Raw genomic sequence first — 22,466 nt, 5'->3', positions numbered from 1 at the left:
CAAGAACATTACCCTGTGAATCAGGAGACCTGGATTCCAGACTCAGCTCCAGGTGTGACCTTGGTCTCCTCGTCTGTAAGATGGGAATGGTAACACCTCCCTTCTTTCCTCAAAGAACAGTTGTGAGGACTAGCTGAGAACAGGGAGAGAGCCCCACTTACGGGACAACTTATGAGCAGGTCACACAATGTAGGTGACAGCCTCATATCACGGTGAAACAGAGCAGGACCTATGGTCCTTGTCTCCCCCCATCATGTCCTCTGCCTGCCCCATATGTGTGGAAAACTTTAGCCAAACGATAAGTTTAATCAGAGAAGTGAGAAATGCAGAAACAAAGGAAAACAGTCAAAGGAGACTAAATAGTAATAATGTAGTCATTAAGCATAGTCAAGAACCTTTAGTTCTTTCTCAAGGGCTATAGATAATATTCTGAGCCATATCCTCTGAGCTGTCTTACAGATACCAAAACAGCAGGTGGAGAAATTAACTACAGGATGATCAGACTGTACCCATGACATGAGCTGCCACAATTCTGAGAACTGGCCTCAAAGAAATGGAAACAAACTGACCTTGAAACGAAAGATTGGACCTAAACAATCAAGATGCTGCTGCTCAGACCACTGATGACCAATTTAAAGATGACGGTCAGGGCTGACTGTGCTATTTCTGTATGTAGCCCCCTACTTCTGTCTATAAAAGCTCTTGCCCCACTGCTTGCCAGCAGGGGATGGGGAGAGTCCCCCACCTTTTGGACAGACGTCCGCCACCCTTCCCCCACCCCAGTTGCCGGCCTCTGAAATAAAGCAAACTTCCCTTTCCACCAACGTGGCCTGCTTACTGGCTTTTGAGTGGCGAGCAGCCGGACCCTCTATACATTCTTTCAGTAACAACAGAGAACACAGGCTTGCACCACACCATTCCTGGGTGTGAACTCTGCTTTTTCACTGAGAGGTGTGTGGGCTTGGCCACCTTTGTAGAACTGCTTGCCACTGTTTCCTCATTTCTAAAATAAGAACAGGATGACTGTACTCATTTATTAGGGCTGCCATAACAAGGTGCCTCTGACTGGCAGGGAGGGGGCTTAATGCAACAGAAGTGTATCATCTCACGGTTCTGGAGGCTGGAAGTTCAGAATTAAGGGCAAGTTCTTTCCTTGTCCCTTCTAGCTTCTGGGATTGCTGGCCATCCTTGGCGTTTCTTGGCTTGTAGATGCATCCCTCCAGTCTGCCTCCAAATTCACAGAGTCTTGTCTTCTCCTCTGGGTGTCTGCGTCCAAATTTCCCACTTCTTTATAGAGACACTGGTCATTGGATTAGCTCCACCTCCGCCATTCCAGTATGACCTCATCTTAACTTGACTCCATCTGCGAAGAACCTATTTCCAAATAAGGTCACCCAATTCACAAGTCCTTTTGAGGGGACACAAATCAATCTGTAACAACACCCCACATCACAGGGGCCTGAAGAGTGTCTGGCACACAAGAGGTGCTCAGTGAATGGGAGTTATCATTATCATGGAAAAGATAGGGGGAAGGATCAAAATCCCCCTTCATGCATAAGACAGACACATCCATCACCGTAGTGATTATGACCAGATCCTCACATTTCTTTCTGGCTTAGCCCGGACAGCTTGGGATTTTGATGCTGTCTCATCTTCCAGATGATGTAGCCTCTTTGTCCAAGCTGGGCAGCAATGATGATGGACAATGAGGCCCAGCCCAGGACAGTGGACTTCTGAGCTGCCCGAGTGGACTCTGAGACAAGAAGTCCTTCCTCCTGGAGAAACGGGCCACAGATCCTGAAGCCCTGGCTGGGGCTGCAAATACAGAAAACTCCTTTCTCCCAGGGCTGAGACTTGGGGCCCGGGAGGGGCTCAGAAGGGTGGAGGGTCTTCAGCAGGTACATGGGGTGAGCTCTGAGTTCCTCGCTGTTGAGCAGCTTTGTGGTGCCGGGTGCTAGAATACATCATGTTGGCATGACCTTGGATGCCTAAAGTGACTAGATCATTGGGGAAATCCATGTAATAGATGTGTGCTTAGAGCCAGGTTGGATAAGGGTTACTATTCCCTCTCCGGATGCTCCCCCCACCAGCCAGTAACTTTGACGTCGCATCCAGCCCCTGCTGCCCACAGGTGAGCTTTTACAAACTCATTTTTATACTCAGTCTAGTCTTTCCTTTTGAAAGGGAGGCAGAAGAAGCTATAAGTGATATTACATTACCTGCTCTTTATACTCCAGTACAGATAATAAAAAGAGGGAGTCTGCATTGCCTCAGTATTTGCAATGCTTAGAATGAAGAGAAGTAGATCTGAAGGTTGCCAAAGGCTTTGAGAAATCTGGGGTGACTCATCTGGGCTGGGGACCCACCACCTTGGAGGAACCTGAGTAACCCACGGGTCCAATTGCCAACACTCTACGAACCAAGAGTTGAATGATTGTTCTTGGCCATCCCTATGCAGTGAGGCAGAAGCATTATTTTTACTGGAAAGCCCCCAAGTGTGACTTTTCCATTCCTCCTGTTTGCAAGTCCTCACAGCTGATGGGGGAGAAAATAGCCTGGCACATTTGCATTTAAGTCTTGAAATCTAAATATTTCTGTGAGTCATTCATTATTACCATATAACTCAGTGTTTGCATGCAAATAACTCTAATGCCATAAATGCTTATAAAATAAATCTCTTACCATATGAACTCGGTAAAGAATGCTAATTCCCAGAGTCATGAATGGCTTCGAGAAATCAATCACTTTCTCCCGTTCTGCAGTAATGGTGAGGCCCGCCACAGCCAGATCCGCTTTCTGAAAGGAACAGAGGGAGGTCATCAAAGGGGTGGCCCCATGAGATGGGGGCACAGGGACTTGTGACCAAAGATGCCAGTGATGGAGAGGTGCCACTCTGGTCTGGCTTCTCTGCTTGGGGAGTGATCCTAAGAAGCCAGAGGTCTGAACAATCACTCATGAGAGGACATGGATGTTGAAGCTGTAACTCATGTTCATCTGAAGTACGTGTGTGTGCTCAGTTGCTTCGGTCCTGTCCGACTCTTTGCGACTCGACAGGCTGTAGCTCACCAGGCTCCTCAGCTGAGGGATTCTCTAAGCAAGAATACTGGAGTGGGTTGCTATGCCCTTTTCCAGGGGATCTTCCTGACCCAGGGATCGAACGAGTGTCTCCTGCATTAAAGGCAGATTCTTTACCACTGAACTACCAGGGAAGACCTCATCTGAGGTTAGACCCCTTTAAATATGTAAATTAGGATAAAAAGGGAAGCTCACTACGGACCTGTCAGACAGAGACTAAAAACGCCCTAGGCAAGGGAGAATTGGCAGAAAGAACTTCTGGATACTCAATAATGAGTAGTTTTTTATTCAACTGATGAACTTGCTCAGCCAACAAACAAGTCCCAGTGTTGTGTGAGCTTTGGTGAGGGAGTTACAGTGGAAAATAAAAATGATGGCTCCTCGGAAATTACAGGCAATCTAACGCAACCGCATTTATCTCCCAGGGAAGAAATGAAGGCCAAGAATTGAGCGAGTGGCCCAACGTCACGAGCTTGTCTTTGTCAGAGGCAGGACTACACCGCAGTCTTCCTGAACCACTGGCCTTACATTGCTGTCAAGGTCAAAATCCAGGTGCCAGAGCAGAACTCTGAGAAGGGTCTCTGATCCCTCTTATGCGAAGTCACCAGATGTTTCTGCACCTCAGGTGCCCACACCTGATGAGAATCTTTCTTGAATTAAGATCCCCTGAGAAAGGAAGTGCTGTCAGCGCCTCCATATACCTCTCTGTCAGGAAGTTCTTCCTTGTGTCTAACTTCAATACACTCTGTTGCAAAGCAAGCTCACTTCCTATTGGCCTGCTCCCCTATACATAGAGTGGGGGGAAAGGCCCAGAGTGCTGTTCACTTCTGGCCATGCTCTGCCCTAACTAGCCAACCAACCTAGTCACTTCACTTCTCTTGGCTTCCTTAATTTCATCCGCAAACCAAGGGTATGGGGTTTAGACAGTACCAGGATCCTTCCAGGCAATTCTCCGACAGTAATTTTCAAAGTGTAGTCTAGGATCACCCGCATTAGAATCACCTTATTCTTATTAAAGACGAAGAATGTTAATGAGGAAAGGGCTTATTAAAATGTGAATTCCTGAGTCTCATCCCAAACCTCCTGGATCAGACTCTGGTCACGAGGCCCGGGCATCTATTTGTGACAAGTTGTCCAAGTGATTCTGACTTATACCGATATTTAAGAGCTATGTTTTATAACCTAGGCATGTATCTCAGACTAGCTTCCATCAAGGTTTCCATTTCAGCTTCTTTCACCACTAATTCTGGTGGATCTGTTGACACACAAAGTGGAGAAAGAAAGGAGGAAAAGTGAGGTGTTTAACAATCTACAAACAGGCCAACTGGCTCTGAATGAGAAAACACACACACACACACATGCTACACATGTGTGCGATTTTTCCTAAATCATTGCAAAGGAAGTAAGGAGACAGACATGTCACTCCTCACTTTATACACAAAGGGATTTATGATTTGTACACACAGGATACATCCATTGACAAAAGTCAGTTTCTTCTCCATCTCAGCTCCGCTCCTCAACCCCCAACTCATGCTAAAAGCAGCCACTCGATCCAGCATCAGTTAACAAGGTAGAGCCTTATAAAGTGAAAGTATTAGTCACTCAGTCATGTCCGACTCTCTGCATCCCCATGGACTGTAGCCCGCCAGGATCCTCTGTCCTTGGAATTCTCCAGGCAAGAATTCTAGAGTGGGTAGCTGTTCCCTTCTCCAGGGGATCTTCCTGATTCATGGATTGAACTCAGGTCTCCTGCATTGCAGGCAGATTCTTTACCATCTGAGCCACCAGAGAATCCCTTACAAAGTGAGGCCAGGCTTTAAAGTAACTAGACTGCAGATGTAAGAGATTTTTAATAAAAACGAAAAACATGAATGCCTTTTTGAGCTCATTCCATATTTCTCCAAGAGAGTGCTGATGACTGCTGTTAAGTGAGTCAACCCTTGAGAAAGGAGTGAAGTTTGATTAGAAGATTGTTAGTGCCTTCATTTGTGGGGATCCTTCAGAGGGTTATTTGGACCTTTCAGAACTTTTTTTTCAGTCCCTCAATGACAGTGGCTCTAACTTGAGTTCCACTCAACAGCACATTTGTAAAGCAACAGAAATCAACCACAAAGATGTAGCAGGTGCAATACTGGTCCTGTGCAGGGTTACAGCAAAAGAGCAGTCAAGCCCTGCAAAGACCCTCGGCAGAGGAGATAGGAGTTTAATAGGTTGGAATGAAAGAACTGAAGAAAAGAATAGAAAAATGAAAACTGATACAATGGGCAAGAGGTAACCACAGCATCCTGTCATTTTTCTGGTTATTAAAAAAAAAAAAAGATACATCCAAACCAACAACTCTATGCTCAAGTTTCTTTTCCCTCCACCACCACCAACACAGCCTTCCTCCCAAAAGGGCGAACTTCAGACTGCAATCTAGAAATCATTTCACAAGTTTATAAAGTCGGCCAGCAACAACATTATGGTAAAACAATTCCATGTGGAGAGGAAACTAGAAATGGACAGCATCCCAGGAGGGTGCTTTCTTGGATAGAAGCAGAAAGACCACACAGCCCGGGAGAACGTCTGTCCCAGCCTCAGACCCGGCACTTCTGTCTATTTTCAAATAGACGCTTCCCCAAGCTAGACCAAACAGAAAACTGCCCCCTGGAGGCACTCCTGCCTCTTTAGCCCAGCCTTCTCTCTCTCCTTTGTCTCCACTTGACAGTAACCAGGGTGCAGGGGAGGCAAGGAGGGAAGAGCGAGGTGCTAGAAGAAGCTATGGAGGTTATGTAGTGGATTGTTTTTTCATTGACTCAGTAGTGAGCAGCAATCACATTCTATGGCTTCTGTGCAGCCTGGATTACCAGCAACAACCTCATGGGATTGGCTATTCCAAAAGGCAGGCATGTCTTTTATTTTTACCTTCGTTAAAAAGACATTATCCTGTAAAGCAGGCTTTGATGAGGAGGTCATGAGCCATGAAACCAAATTAACAACCGCAGGGGCTGGGGCTGCAGACTAGCAATTGTGGACATGGGAAGTCAAGGGAAGTGGGCATCACGACAGTTCAGCCCAGCCCTTCTGCATCTCTGGTTACTCTTTGGGGAGAGCCATGCTCTCCAGTGAAAGAACCACAGACAGGACATCAGAAGACCTGGCTCTCATCACAGCTGGGCCATAAACTCACTGTGATCTGGGATAAGTGATTCTACCGTCCAGGCCTGAGTTTCTGCTACTGTGAAATGAAAAGACTCAACCAGATGCTCTGAAGCTCTTGCATGTGTGCGTGCTAAGTCGCTTCAGTCATGTCTGACTCTTTGCGACACTGTGGACTGTAGCCCGCCGAGCTCCTCTGTCCATGGGATTCTCCAGGAAGAAATCTTCCCAACCCAGGGACTGAACCCATGTCTCTTATGTCTAATCTGCACTGGCAGGTGGATTCTTTACCACTAGCGCTGCCTGGGAAGCCCTCTGAAGCTCTTCCCCAGGCCTAAGATCCCAGGCTTTCATTTTGCTGGACTAGGAAGGGAGGAAGTTCCATCAACTGGTCCCCGTTTGCTCCAGAAGATGATGGTGGTCCCTAGAATCGATGTTTCAGAGATGTCAGGGAGGAGTCTGTTTATCACCTTAGTCAGCAGGGAGCAGAGCCCAAGGCAGGAAAGCCAGAAAGGCCAGAAAGATACAATGCCATCTGGAGAGGGCAGATCTAGAGGTGTACCCTGTGGGGGCCGGGAAGCCAGAAAAGGGTAGGATGCCTGGAGCTAGAGAAAGAAGAGAGGGAGGAATGGGAACACGAAACAGGCAGAACATTCTGTAAGCATCATGATGCTCCTGGTTACTGGGTGTGTGTGTGTGTGTGTGTGTGTGCACGTGCACACACACACAGGGGTGTATAAATACATTCCCTCTGAGAGAAAGACCTCTCTCCTCTTCCCATTTTTGATTGAAAGTGCTCTTTGAAGAGCTTCATGTTCTGCCTCTGAGAGATCCCCTCTTTTATCTCCTGGATGTTTGTGGAATTTACAAGGGGAGGGCAGACTGCAGGCAGCCTGGAGGTGACTTCCAAAACATACTACCCTGTGCCTCCTGGGTTGAATAGGGGTCACACCAGACTGCCACCATCATCGCTATCAGCCTTAAGCCTCAGGGTGGCCGTGGCTCTTCTCCTGGGATGAGAGGCCTGGCTGGAAGACAGCAAATTCACAGCAGGGCTCTGGGCCGTGCCTGCCCCAGCCTGCAGACCCCACCCCGTGCTTCCCTGAGAACGCCTCCAGGGAGGCCTCTGCCCACAGCACCAGATCCTGAAAGAGCTGAAGGATCAAAGCTTTCCTGTCTCCCTTTTCTTTTCTTTTAGGCGCCTGCTGCCCCCTTTAAGGCAAAATTCTATCCCTTGCCCTCAGCAGTGCCCAGGCACCCTGGGCAGACCTCCGCTGCCTCAGCTCCCTGCCTCCTTTGTCTAAGAGCTCCTCTCTCACATGGAGCCTGGCTAATGAGAGGATGGGGTGGGTCAGAAGACCTGGCTCTGCCTTTTGCTGACCAAATGTTCATAACGACTCACTTAGCCTCTCTTGGACTCAGCTTACCAGGTTATACAATGGGGTGATGCCTGCCTATCGATATTATGTGAGAGTCAAGAGAGATGATGGGTGTGGAAGAGCCCTATGAACTCTGCACACTGTAGAGTCCCCCCCACACCTGCCTGGGGCAATGGAGGTAGTAGACGGGGTGGCTGAGACTCAGCCTTCAGTGTGGGCCAGACCCGTCTGGGCTCTGTTATTTCTTCCTTGCTGTGTGACCTTGGACAAAAGTTATGTAACCTCTCTGAGCCTCAGTTTGCTTATCTGAAAGTGGGGATGATAATAGCCCCCACTTCCCAGAATTGCTAAGAAAGTGAATGAGACGCTGCTTATAAATGCTGAGCATGGGCCTGCTTCAAAGTAAGTACCTGATTAATGTTTGATGTTAAGATGATACTGATAGTGAAAATGATGATGAACTTGATAATGAGGAGAATCTCAACAGGGCCTCTGGAGACAACATCTTAACCCACGATGAGTTGTAGAAACGTCTGAGGGGGCAGCCAGGCCTGTTCCACCTCCAGGTGGGCAGAGGTCTCCGGACATTTGGCCCCTAGCGGCCTTTCCCAGGTGACCTGGGACACACACACAGCGGAACCGACCCAGTGAGCCTCCCTGGTGTAACTGCCTATCCACCTAAGGACCCTCTTAGGCCGCATACTGTACCACTGCTTAGAAATCTCAAGGAAAAACCTAACATCCAACTTGGAAGCGAAATCCAGCCATTGTCCACAGCCTCTTCCTTGCTATACGATTCTCCTCTGGGGACAACAGATTCAGTGACCTCCCCAGTTCCCTTTGAATTCCTGGATCCATCATGCTATCTCTAGTCAGCTTCCAGGTCTTTGTTCTCTGGCCTCTTTTTAACTCGGCCCCCACTGCCTCCCAGTCCCCTGGGGCTCCTGCCCACTGGGAAGGCCGGCTGCCCTCCTTCACCTGCCTTGTCACCAGCTTTCTACTCCTTTGCTGGTCACATCTGCACAGATCTTGTTTCACCTGCTACTCAGGCCCCATAGTGCCTCACATCCTTTGCTGGCATTTATTTAACTCTGTTATTGTGTTATTTAACACTGGAAAGCTTTGGGAGGATACAGTTGGAAAGAGAAAATGCTACACAGAATAAGGGTGTATCGAGCATTCCTGGAAGCCTTCATTCCGGGGTAATTGTCTCTGGAGATCCTTTGTATATTGAAAAGGCTTACAGAATCCCAAGCAAGGCCAGGCCTGAGGTGGTGAGAGTGGTGAGGGCATTATCTGTAAAGACCCAGATAGGAAGGAGCCCCAAGTTCACCAAGCCTGGCTTCCCAGGGAGGGATAAAGGATGCTGGGCTCTGGTTGAGTATCTGGGCCCAGGGTGACATGGGACCACGGAGCTCACTGGATCCCCAGTCAGCTCCTGGGATCTGCCCTGGAGTGTGGAATGTCAGGGAAGGCAGAACCCACTGCCCCCTCCCCAGCAATCCTTCCCTCTGTAACAGCATCCTCTTATCGACCCTCTGCCCTGCCCCAGGCAGGGAGCAAAGTGCTGGGATACAGGGGTAAGCAAACACAGGCAGGGTCCCTGACGGCAGCAGAGGCAGTCGCCAGACTGTTGGAAAAGAAATCTGTAGAATGACAGCTGCACTAAGTGCTTACAGGAGTCATCTGTGGCCCCATAAGAAGGGAAAACACGGGTTGACAGAGTCTTCCTGGGAGCTTTCTCAGGATGAGACTCAGTTATCTGAACAAGAGTTACCAGTGAGAAGGCCTGGGACGAGCACTCCCACTCAGGGTGGGGGGTTGCTGCATGTGCAAAGGCCCTGAGGCAGGAAGGAGCTTGGGGCATTCCAGAAGAGGGCCAGAGTGTCTGAAGCGCACAGGGCTGGGAACGGTGCTGTAAGATGAAGCTGGAGGGGCAGGCAGAAGATGCAACGACTTGAAGAGCAGTTGAAAGGCCCTGAAGTACTTTAAGCAGAATCAGGTCTGTAACCCTAACACATTTAATGCCCATAGCCCTGCCTGTTGCTTAGTTAGTAAACCGACACACAGGCAGAGCTGCAGGTGTAGCCTGGGAGTAGACCTCATGGTCTCCGCACCTCTCCAAGTTCAGCCTCATTTCCCAGCACTCCTCCTGAAGCCCCTGGGAGTCAAACACGCCTCCTATAGCTCTTTCACTTGGAATGTTCAATGGTAACTCCCCTCTTTAAGGTCCATTCAAAGTATATCTCCTCTGTATAAACTTCCCTATCAGTTTCTCAGGAATAAGCCTTCCCTCCTCTCAATCAAAAAGGGAGCTAAGGGACGTCCCTGGTGGTCCAGGGGTCGAGAACCTGCCTTCCGACACCAGGGACGTGGGTTCAATCCCTGATCGGGGAACTAAGATCCCACATGCCACAGGGCAACTAAGCCTGCAGACTGCAACTCCTGAGCCCAAGCGCTCTGGAGCCCATGTGCTACGGACAGGGAGCCTGAGTGCCACACAAGAAGACCCATGCCACAGGGAAGACCCCACATGCTACAACCAAGGCTTGATGCAGCCAAAGATAAATGAATAGAAATAATCATAAAGTGAATATATATGGGGGGGGGCGGGGAATGGAGCTAAAACACTGCTTATACCACTTAGGTAGCATTTCCCATAAATTGCCTTATATTAGAACAGGCACCTGAGCTCACATGCCAACCCTACCCTTACTGGCTGTGTGACTTTGAGAAAGGACTTACCTTCTCTGTGCCTCAATTTCTTCATCGAGAGAGTGGGCCTAACAACAGCTCCCACCCTCATGGAGCCTCTACAGGAATTAATTGAACAACCCACACAAAGTCTATGCCTGGCACAGAATAATTCTCATTGAATGAGAGCGCTTACTATTATTATTGTGTGAACATTATTATTGTTGTGAACAGTCATGCACATAAATTAGCTCCCCCATTAGATTATAAGAAGAAAGGACCATATTGTCAAAAAAATTAACTTATGTAGTTGCCATAGGCTTCATTTAACAAAGAAACTGAGGCCCAGACAGGTTGAGACTAATTTGCTCAAGTACACACAGCTTGGAAACAGAGAAATCTGTCTTCAGATGCACATATTCTCAGGACTGCTTTCTTATGGCTGCATTGTTCATAGTGACATTCCCAAAGTGGACACACAGCAAGTGCAGCCAGAAGGGCAGGGTACAGGGGGCCAACTTCTCAGACACGGCCTACCCTCCAGCCCCTTCCTGCCGACAGCAGAATCAGGTTGATTTCTGACACATACCTGACGAGCCTGTACCCGGAGGGACTTATTTGGAAGCTGGGTCATTATAACCAAATTCAGGTCATGCTCCGGATGCAAACAGGTGCACTTCTTCATGCTCCAGCCTAAAGAGGACTCGAAGCCCTACATCCCCACTAGAGGGCTCCCTTCTTCCCCTGCCCCCTCCCCAGCCCCAGCTCCCTGTAACTCCAGGGCTGTGTGCTACACAGGGAGCCCAAGCGAAAAGCGAATGGGCCCCCACGCTCTGTGATTAAGGCAGCCGTCAGCGGAGAGGTGTTAATTACCCTCCGGGAAGAAGCCGATGCTGAAGAGGACCCGGGCTGAGCCAGGCGGGCCAGAAGAGAAAGGACCGGCTTCCAGAATCTCGGCAGCCCTCAGGCCTTCCGTGCTGCGCAGTGGAGCAGATTAACACCTGCAGCTCAGCCCATTTCAAATTAGATTATGTGCTCACTTTCTGTCTTTTGATCCATCTACCTGCTGGGCACCTTCTTCTCCTCTCTTGACCCCACCTAGGGAGCCGCTCAGGGAACCTGCCGGGATGCACCAGGGTCCCTGTGCTGAGCGGCAACGGGATCTGAAGGTGCCGGGGAGCTCACTCCCACTCCAGGGTTCGCTGTTATCCACAGGAGCCATCACTTAGACGCCCTAATAATAGGTTTCAGCTTTGCACACAGCTGCTCTTCTGTTGCGTTAGGTAGGCGGCTTCCCACTCCATCCGCCGTGGGCTGGGGCTGAGGGTAAATTAATAGGGCCCCATGGCACCTGCACAATGATGGGTGCCCTGTTGACTGAGGAGACTGGGGGTCAACCCATCCCTTCCCCTCCCTTCTTTCAGTCCAGGATATGGGAACACGGAGGAGGACCAGCTAGTCACCTGTCTCTCTCTCTCTCACACACACACTCAAATCAGCCTGCTTCCCGTTCCGAGGAAGGTCCTGATCAGAACCTTTTTGAGTATGTGTGCGTGCATGCTCAGTCATTCAATCGTGTCCGACTCTTTGCAACCCCATGGACTGTAGCCCACCAGGCTCCTCTGTCCAAGGGATTTTCCAGGCAAGAATCCTGCAGTGGGTTGCCATGTCCTCCTCCAGGGGATCTTCCTGACTCAGGGATCGAACCCTCATCTTCTGCAGATTCTTCACCCACTGAGCCACTTGGGAAGCCCTTTTTGAGCACATCTGAGCCCAAATCTGAGAGATTTACTCATGCACCCAGGGCTGAGCCTACAAGGCTCAGAGTCAAACCCAGAGAAGCATTAGCATTCCCGGGGAAGTAGCAATGTCACTGGCAGGTGCAAGGGCTCCCTGGTGCTATTTCTTGAGGTGACAGCCTACTCTCAGGGCTGGATGAATTTCTTTAGAGTTAAATTAAAATCCCCATGAAATATTTAGTTGGCTCAGCTCAGAGCTGTGTAATTGGCCTATGTGGGCCGATTTGAGGAAAGAACCAGGCTTAAGCAAAGACGGGTTGACAATTCTTTCACGGGTGAAGTTGTGCAGCACAGGGGTCCAAGCTGGGGCAGGAGGCCAACAAATGTTGTTGACCTTTGACCTCTTGTCACATGCTCCCATCTCTGGCCACGGACCCTCTCTGCCCTTTCAGGTCAGAGAGATGTATGTCAATCCCAATTCTACAATCTGCAGTGAGCAAATTACCTGAAGTCTGGGCTTCAGCTTCCTCACCTCCAAAATGGACACAATCATGCCTGTTTTTTGAGATTGTTGCAAGGATTAAATCCAGTAACCTCTGTGGACTGAGCTCAGGGGTCATTCTGCCCTTATAATCCCCTCTTCCAACTGTAGCCGGGGGAGGGGCGGGGGGGGGGTGGTGGTGTTTGAAGCTAAAGCAGATCATGCTGTTCTCTGTATTGCCTTTTTACTTTTCTATGCCATGGACCCTCATCAGCGGTCTGGTGAGGTCTGTCGACCCTTTCTTTAAAAATGTTTTAAAATGTTTATTACATTTGCTGTATCATGTGACTGTATTACATAATACATAATTACAAGGGACCTCCTTGGCAGTCTAGTGGTTAAGACTTTTTGCTTCCAATGCAAGGGGTGCAGGTTGGATCCCTGGTGGGGAAACTAAGATCCCATATGCCACATGGTGCGGCTAATAAATGAATAAAAAATAAAAGTAAAGAATACATAACCACATAATTGTGATACATTGACCATGAGAGCCAGAGGTAGGTCTCAGTTCAGTTCAGTTCAGTGGCTCAGTCATATCTGACTCTTTGCGACCCCATGAATTGCAGCACACCAGGCCTCCCTGTCCATCACCAACTCCCAGAGTTCACTCAGACTCACGTCCATCGAGTCAGTGATGCCATCCAACCATCTCATCCTCTGTTGTCCCCTTCTCCTCCTGCCCCCAATCCCTCCCAGCATCAGAGTCTTTCCCAGTGAGTCAACTCTTCGCATGAGAGGTAGGTCTAGCAACATTCTAATGGCACCATTGTTGACAGAGTCACAGAATGCTTAATACCAATAAGGTTTGTTGCCCACATTTATAGATAAAGGAAATATCATATTTCAGTTTGAATTTAGAAAAAAACATAGATATAAATTTTTCCCTTTTAAGTTTATGATCTCTCTTGATGCTCTCCTCAGATCCTTGGGTGGCCGTGGACCCCAGGAAAAGAACCCAGAGAGACAGACTTTCCAATTACTGACCCTGATTCCTTATCAGGCCCACCAGGCATGGTGTGATGGGGCAGTGCTCTGGTTCTCAAACGTGACCGGTTCATTTGCATTGTGGAATTCTGGCATTTACTCTTTCCTCTCCCTGCTCTTGGGCTTCCCAAGTGGTCAGCGGTAAAGAATCCCCCTGCCAATGCAAGGGATGCAGGCTCAATCCCTCAGTCAGGAAAGTCCCCTGGAGGAGGAAATGGCAACCCACTCCAGTATTCTTGCCTGGGAAATCCCATGGACAGAGGAGCCTGGTGGGCTACAATCCATGGGGTCACCAAAGAGTCGGACATGACTGAGAGACTAAACACCAATTCCCAGCTCTGCCCTGGCCTTGGTGAGGCTGCTTCTGCACATGGTTCGGATCTCAGAGTGGTCTTTCCAGAATATTCATTCAAAGGAGCCCTCTCTCTGACACTCTCTGTGTAATTATCCTGAGTTTTTTCCTTCACGGCAAAAATCACCATCTAAAATTGTCTTGTTCATTCCTTCATCTTCCTGTTTATTGTCTGTTTAGAAAGAAGGTTCCAGTAGGCAGGAACCTGTTGTTGCTGTGGCCACACAGCTCTCCAGAGACTAGAACAGTGCCTGGCATGTGATGGGTACCAAATAGATATTTGATGAAGAAAGGCACAACTGAATGAATGAATAGACGAATCAAAGAAAGCAAGCAGGAGCTCATTCATGTGATTTTCTCATCTTGACTCTGAGTTAGGGAGCAATTATGCACAATTCCAGCTAAAAGTGCGCATGCTCCAGCCACCCTCGGCACTCACCAGCCACCATAATCTTAGGTGAGTGACCAAACCTCTCTGTACCTCAGTTTCCTCATCTGGAAAGTGGGACAGTAATGATACATACCTCATAAGGATGTTGTGAAGACTAAATGAAATGATATATGAAAAGCACTCAGATCAGTGCCTGGAGCAGAAAATGCTACAGAAGTGTAAGCTATTATTTTTGTTGTTGCAAGTTAAAGGCTCAACTTCAATGTTATTTAAAACAGTGATTATTTCAAAAGATCAATATAGGTTTTGAAGAGAGAACAAAGAAATCCCATGATTGGAAAACCGATACGTATGATAGAGGTTACGCTGTGTTTATGTAGTTGGGATGTGAGAAAGAACTAGCCCTGAGAGTCTGGGGATGCAGGGATTCCCCGGGGAAGCCTGAACTCTGCTTCCTCACACTGTGGCACCCTTACCAGCACCTTCATCATCCCCAACCCCCGATTTGCTGAAGATCGACCAGTGATTGACACATCAAAGAAAACGATAGAAACCCCAGTTTTCAGGATGATAGGCTCATTCATAATCCAAATGCTCCTTATTCCCCAATCAAATTGATACAAACCTCCAGCCCACATGACAATGTGGCCCTCAGTAGGACCTATGATAAGAGGCAGAGGATTGCCACTGGTGAGCTCACACACTGCTGCCAGTCTCCCACATACCCTGCTGGCTGCCAGAAAAGCCAAAGGTCTGGGACACGGTGTGGGGCTCTGACACTGAGCAAGGCTAACTGGCCCACATGGGGATCAAGCTTGCAGCCCTGACCTTTCAGGAAGAAAACCAGTGCTGACCAAGCCAGTTCCACAGCTGCTGGGGCCTCTGGATTCCAGGCCTGTGTGTATCTGACAGCATTCTAGCTCACGGTGCTCTTCTTTTATTTCCCTTCCCACTTGTCAGCCCTGTGTTTAGGAACAGCGTGATTCACAGGCTGCTCTTAGGACTGTTGTTGGGTGAGATAAAGGACCACCAGCTCCTGGGAGCATTGCTGACAGCCACAGAGACCTTCCAGAGGTGGCCCCTTTGCCCCTGCTGAACTCCAAGTCAACAAGCCTCCTCCAGTGATTCCCCCATCCCTTACTGTCTTGCTGGACAGAAGAAATGTCTGAACTGGCCTCAGATTGACCCCTGAGCTGTGCCACAGGGTGCCAGGAAGGGTGAGCAATGACCTGACTCATCAGATCCATGTACTGGTTAACAGCTAGCGTTTTTCTCATTTCTTATCAGTACATGCACAAGTCAAAGCCATTGCCAAGGGCAGAGGGCATTTTCTCAGGGATCCCTGCTGTTTTTCCCAAGAAGACAGCTAAAGGTGCTGTCATAAGCCTCTGGCCCCTCCTCCTTGGTGCTGAAGTGCATTTGGTCTACTTTAGAGAGGTGCTGACAGGGTTCTCATGCCCCCTCATAATAAACACCTCTAAAATTCTTTTCACAGACTGCATATGAGCTCCATAACAACTTCAAAGCCAGCAGTAGCCCATGTAGAGATAGGAGAATAAGAGCAAAGATGGTGTTCAATTCAGGACGATGGTTACCTTTTGGGAGGAGGGAGGGTGCAGAGTGAGGGGAGGCATTTTGGCAGGCAGGGGAAGGGTCTGCAGCGTGCTGGTGCTGGTGTATGTCTTGACCGGAATTGTGATGACATGGGTATGTCCCTTCTGTGATAAGTCAAGTTGATGCTTATGATTTGTGTGCATTCTATATGTATATTTCAATTACAATGCTTTTTAAAAAGTTAAGTGATTTGCTCAAATAGAAGAAAGAGTGGCTACCATCAAGCCTGATACTCAGCATCTTGCTGACTTTTTTTTTTTAATTATTTTGTATTAAAGTAGAGCCAAGTAAAAATGTGATAATTACAGGTGAACAGCAAAGGGACTCAGCCATACATATTATGTATCCATTCTCCCCCAAACTCCCCTCCCATCCAGGCTGCCACATAAAACATTGCCTGCTGACTCTTTGGAATAAAAAAGCCTGGAAGATACATACAGGGCTGCAGTGGCTACATTATTTGTGCCAAGGGCTGGTATGTTCAGACATGACAAATCTATAGCCTATCTCTGTTTAAACATCTGGGTGGCTTCTAATTCAAGACAAGCTAAAAGGAACATTTGGCTGTTTTAACTGGATTTGTATTTTGCATCTGGATGGAGAAAAGTCCAGATCCCTTGTCTGGTGCAAACAACTGGATGGACTGTAAAAGTCTCAGGAGCCAACTCTCTCTCTGCTGTGAACACCAGGCAAAGCCCAGTGCCTGGGAGCCGGGGAACCTGGCCCCTCAACTGGGAGCCGAAAACACCCTCCAACACTTGCCAGCCTCCACTCTAGATGGGTCTTAAAACCCAGAAGGAGACAGCACTTCATCCCATGTTGGATAGCGGTGTTTTCACAGTGTTTTGTGGGTCCTGGGTTTAAGTATGCGTCCTGCTAGCTATGTGATCATGGGCAAGTTACTTAACCTCTCTGAACTTGTTTTCTCATGAGTAAAGTATGAATGGCAACAGCTTCTCTTTTACAGAGTTGCTGTGAGGATTACATGAGTTAATGTCCAAGGTCTGACACAAAGAACATGTTCACTGCTCAATCAAGTTTGCTGCTGTTAATATTATGCTCTTTCTGATTCTGGCATCCCACCTCCATCCTCTGCCCATCTGCTCGACACCCCCAGTACCTGGCCTGTGCTTTGGGCTGCACCGTCCTGCCTGGTGGGTTTTTTAAAAATACATTTTATTGAATTTTAATAATTTTATTTAGTTGTTTTTTTGTGGCTGCGTGCAGGTTTTCTCTAGTTGCAGCGAGCAGGGGCTATTCTCTAGCTGTGGTGCATGGGCTTCTCATTGCAGCAGCTTCGCTTGCTGCAGAGCATGGGCTCTAGAGCGCAGGAGCAGTAGCTGTGGTACACGGGCTTCAGTAGTTACTGCACAAGGGCTTAGTTGTCCCACCGCATGTGGGATCTTCCTGGTGTGTGTGCTTAGTCGCTCAGTCGTGTCCAACTCTTTGTGACTCCATGGACTGTAGCCCGTCAGACTTCTCTGCCCATGGAATTTTCCAGGCAAGAATACTGGAATGGGTTGCCATTTCCTCCAGGGGATCTCCTCGACCCAGGGATTGAACCTACATCTCCTGAGTCTCCTGCATTAGCTGGCAGTTTCTTTACCACTGAGCAACCAGGGAAGACCCTGGACCAGGGATTGAACCAGTGTCTCCTGCATTGCAAGGCAGATTCTTAACCACTGGACCATCTGGCAGGGTTTTTGAAGGTCGAACTCTCCTACCTGATTGGCTCCTACTGACTCCCCTTCACTTTTGGTCAGACTGACACCAGCTGACACAACTGCTGATCTGCTGTACTTACTGACCACATCCACCCTCTGCTTTGATCTCCTGCCTGTATTCCACCATTCACCAACCCTGGCAGCCAGCTGGGTCCCCAGGCAGGTGTGCTTAGGGTGTGTCCTGGATGTGGATAAAGGATCCATTCAGCAAAAGTTGACAGTCTTTCTGGGCTGTTCAAATTCACTGAATGGACCACCCGCTGCCATTTTTAAAGATCTAGGCCTTTACCTGTTGCCTAAATTGCAAATGTAGACACAGCAGGGGCTGAAGTTTGTCTTTGAGCAAGGGAGCTCACCTGAGGACTGCAGAAGGGAAAATGCCATAGGTTCTGGAAAGGGCAGGGCAGAACAGGCTCTCAGACAGCCATCTCCAGAGCTGCCAACACTGCTGTTGGCACCACTGAGCCATTTCTGGTTCTCACGCTGACAAATGGTGGGATGTCAGTTGCTCCTGACAAGCTATAGGATGGCCAGAAGAATGATCTGTGAATAAGCCCCCTAAAGCAGATAAGGCTTCTGGCCAAGAACTGAGATGGTGAGGCCAAGCCATGACAACAAGCAAGTTGAAAACACAAGACCTTCTGGTGTGAATTCATTTCTGTGAGTGAGGGATGGATGGTGGAATGACAGAGGGGACTGTCGCATATGGTTGCTCTGGAGCAGAGCTATTTATTCCTGGGAAGGCAAGGGGCTTCCCAGGTGGCCCTAGTGGTAAAGATCCTGCCTGCCAATGCAGGAAACTCAGGAGATGTGGGTTCGATTCCTGGGACAGGAAGATCCCCTGGAGGAGGGCATAGCAATTGACTCCGATATTCTTGCTTGGAGAATCCCATGGGCAGAGAAACCTGGTGGACTACAGTCCATAGGGTCGCAAAGAATTGGACATGACTGAGCGACTGAGTGTGCATGCACAAGGCAAGGGATGAGCAGTGCCCGCCGGCTGGGGTGGGGGTGCTGGAGTGGGCAGGGAGCCACTCCAGCAGGATCTGATGACCCAGAGACGGCTGGATGAGCAAATATGTCAGGTGTTCAAGGTGGCTCCCCACAGTCCTCAAGAGGACACACTACAAACCCATTTGAATTTGGAATCTGACTCTGGTACTTCTCAGCCCCATGATTTTGGACAAATGAACCTCTGAGCCTGTTTGCTGATTTATAAAACAGGGGTCAGAATACTTTACTTTGTCAGGTTCTTTGAAGATTCAGTTCAGTTCATTCACTCAGTTGTATCCAACTCTTTGTGATCCCATGGACTGCAGCACATCAGGCTTCCCTGTCCACCACTATCTCCTGGAGCTTGGTCAAACTCATGTCCATTGAATCAGTGATGCCATCCAACCATCTCATCCTGTCGCCTTGCCTTCTCCTCCTGCCTTCAATCTTTCCCAGCATCAGGGTCTTTTCCAGTAAGTCGGTTCTTCGCATCAGGTGGCCAAAGAACTGGAGCTTCAGCTTTAGCATCAGTCCTTCCAATGAATATTCAGGGTTGATTTCTTTTAGGATTGACTGGTTTGATCTCCTTGCTGTCCAAAAGACTCTCAAGACTCTTCTCCAACACCACATTTCAAAAGCGTCAATTCTTTGGCACTCAGCTTTCTCATATGCGTACATGACTACTGGAAAAACCACAGCTTTGACTAGACAGACCTTTGTCAACAAAATAATGTCTCTGCTTTTTAATATGTTGTCTAGGTGGGTCATAGCTTTTCTTCCAAGGAGCAAGGGTCTTTTAATGTCATGGCTGCAGTCACCATCTGCAATGATTTTGGAGCCCAAGAAAATAAAGTCTCTCCCTGTTTCCCCGTCTATTTGCCATGAAGAGATGGGACCAGATGCCATGATCTTCGTTTTTTGAATGTTGAGTTTTAAGTCAGCTTTTTCACTCTCTTCTTTCACTTTCATCAAGAGGCTCTTTAGTTCCTCTTCACTTTCTGGCATAAGAGTGGTGTCATCTGCATCTCTGAGGTTCCTGACATTTCTCCTGGAAATCTTGATCTCAGCTTGTGCTTCATTAAATGAGATAATATTTGTAGACCAACTATTAGCACTGCAGCTGGCATCCAGTAAGCACTCAATAAACAGCACCCATGACTGTCTTTGGCGCAATATCACCCAAGGAACAGGTGAAAGGTCAGCCTAGGGAGCCACAAGGGGTTGAGCTCAGAATACAGGAGTCTCAGGGGAGATGACTCAGATGTCCATGAAGCGCCCGCTTCATGGTGTCATGGTGTCACTCTCTCTACCAACACCTACACTTGAGGAAATAAAACCGGCAAGCACAAGCAGAGGCTGATTGCAAAGGCAGTTGGAGGGGATGTCCTTGGTGGTCCAGTGGCTAAGACTCTGTGCTCCTAATGTAGGGGGCCCAGGTTCGATTCTTGGTCAGGGAACTAGATCCCACATGCCATAACTAAGAGTTTGCATGTCACAACTAAAGATTCCATGAATTGTAACTGAGACCCAGCACAGTCAAAACTAACAAGGATATATATATATATATATATATATATATATATATATGTACACACATATATAAAACAAAGGCAGTCAGAGGACAAATGTGTGTGTGATGAGAGTTGAGCAGACAACCATGCAGAAAGTGAAGAGGAACTAAAAAAGCCTCTTGATGAAGGTGAAACTGGAGAGTGAAAAAGCTGGCTTAAAGCTCAACATTCAGAAAACAAAGATCATGGCATCCAGTGCCATCACTTCATAGGAAATAGATGGAGAAACAATGGAAACAGTGTCAGACTTTATTTTTCTGGCCTCTAAAATCACTGCAGATGGTGACTGCAGCCATGAAATTAAAAGACGCTTACTCCTTGGAAGGAAAATTATGGCCAACCTAGATAGCATATTCAAAAGCAGAGACGTTACATTGCCAACAAAGGTCTGTCCAGTCAAGGCTATGGTTTTTCCTGTGGTCATGTATGGATGTGAGAGTTGGACTGTGAAGGAGGCTGAGCGCCAAAGAATTGATGCTTTTTAGCTGTGGTGTTGGAGAAGACTCTTGAAAGTCCCTTGGACTGCAAGGAGATCCAACCAGTCCATTCAGAAGGAGATCAGCCCTGGGATTTCTTTGGAAGGAATGATGCTAAAGCTGAAACTCCAGTACTTTGGCCACCTCATGCAAAGAGTTGACTCATTGGAAAAGACTCTGATGCTGGGAGGGATTGGGGGCAGGAGGAGAAGGGGACGACAGAGGATGAGATGGCTGGATGGCATCACTGACTTGATGGACGTGAGTCTGAGTGAACTCCGGGAGTTGGTGATGGACAGGGAGGCCTGGTGTGCTGCAATTCATGGGGTCGCAAAGAGTCAGACACGACTGAGCGACTGAACTGAACTGAACTGAACTGAAAGCTTCAAGACTGAAGACAGAGGGCTGTGACTCAGAGAGCAAACTAGAAGATAGGGTCAATTTCAGAGTCAGACAACTCACCCCAGACATTCCCACCCCATGAGGAGAGGAAAGAGGGGGAGGGGGCTTAAGCTCCTCTTTTCTCAAGACAATATTGGTGTGGGATGTAGGGCGGGGTTGCACATACACCGGGGTGAGCTGAGGGCCCAGCTTTGGGGACCAGGGGAAGGTGGAGCTGGGAAGGGAGGCAGGGATTTGATGGGAAGTGTATGGGTGCCCATGGCATCTCTGCTGCCCCAGCCTGCTGAATGCGCCAGCACTTCTGGGCCACTGTGTGTTCCTGTTACCAGTCAAAGGGATCATCTGAAAGTCTATCACTGGTTCTTGGCATTGGGATGGTCTGTCCAGGCTCTGAGGTCTCTGGGCTCAAGGGCTATAATGGTTCATTTTTTTATACATGTCTTCATGACACCCCATCCATCTACTCATCCATCCATCCACCCATCCACTCACCTACCACCCATCCATCCATCCATCCATCTATCAAGCCATTTATCTACCATCCATCCATCCACCCACCCACCCACCCATTTATCTACCATCCATCCAGCCATCCACCCAAACTTTTATCTACCATCCATCCATCTGAGTGTGTGAGTGCTAAGTCGCTTCAGTCGTGTCTGATTCTGGGCAGCCCAGGCAGACCACAGCCTGCCAGGCTCCTCTGCCATGGGATTCTCCAGGAAAGAATACTAGGGTGGGTGGCTCTGACCAACTCCAGGGGATCTTCCTGATCCAAGCATCAAGGTTCTTTACCACTAGCACCATCTAGGAAGTCCATCCACCCATCTACCCATATATTTATTTACCATCCATCAATCCACCCATCTATTCATCCATCCATCCATCCATCCATCCACCCATTTGTCTACCCTTTCATCCATCCTATAATTCCTAAGTTTGCTGAGGGCTGTTTCCCGGTGCCATCAGCATACAGATGAACAAGATAAATGTAAGTTCTGATCTTAGAGAACTTGCATTCCAGTCTCACAGTAAGCAAGGTGATTTCATTTGGCAACAGTTTCTTTGAAGATCACACAACAAGGTACTGTGGAAGAGAGGGGTTCAGAGACAGGATGGTAGTCCCTTAGGTGGCAGAGAAAGAATACTTCTTGGAGGAGGCAACATCTGAATTAGACCTAGATAACCAGGTAGAAGCAGTAAATTGGAGACTTTGAAGGAAGAGATTTCTGCTAGAAGGAAGAAAACAAACCATATGCTGGAACTGAGCATACAAGGAGTCAAGAGAAGGTCAGAGAGAGTGGAGCCAGTGATGGGAGATGCAGGGTCTTGTGAGCTCTTAATTACTTCTCTAGATGGTAGGGACGTTGGTGAAATTGTGACTGATGAAGGT

General features: G+C 48.3%; 1 protein-coding gene across 1 annotated transcript in view; it reads right to left on the bottom strand.

Annotated features, from left to right (window-relative positions):
* The window catches only part of GRIK4 (glutamate ionotropic receptor kainate type subunit 4), a 341,407-nt gene that overhangs the window by 45,204 nt on the left and 273,737 nt on the right, over positions 1 to 22,466 (bottom strand). Inside the window, exon 12 of the mRNA XM_055548398.1 lies at positions 2,683 to 2,796. Within this exon, the coding sequence (XP_055404373.1) occupies positions 2,683 to 2,796 (114 nt within the window). The remainder of the gene's footprint in view (positions 1 to 2,682; positions 2,797 to 22,466) is intronic.

This window comes from Bubalus kerabau, chromosome 15, assembly GCF_029407905.1.
Source record: "Bubalus kerabau isolate K-KA32 ecotype Philippines breed swamp buffalo chromosome 15, PCC_UOA_SB_1v2, whole genome shotgun sequence".
Lineage (NCBI taxonomy): Eukaryota > Metazoa > Chordata > Mammalia > Artiodactyla > Bovidae > Bubalus > Bubalus kerabau.
The sequence above is the reverse complement of the archived record's forward strand: the minus strand, read 5'-3'. Positions and strand labels throughout refer to the sequence as shown.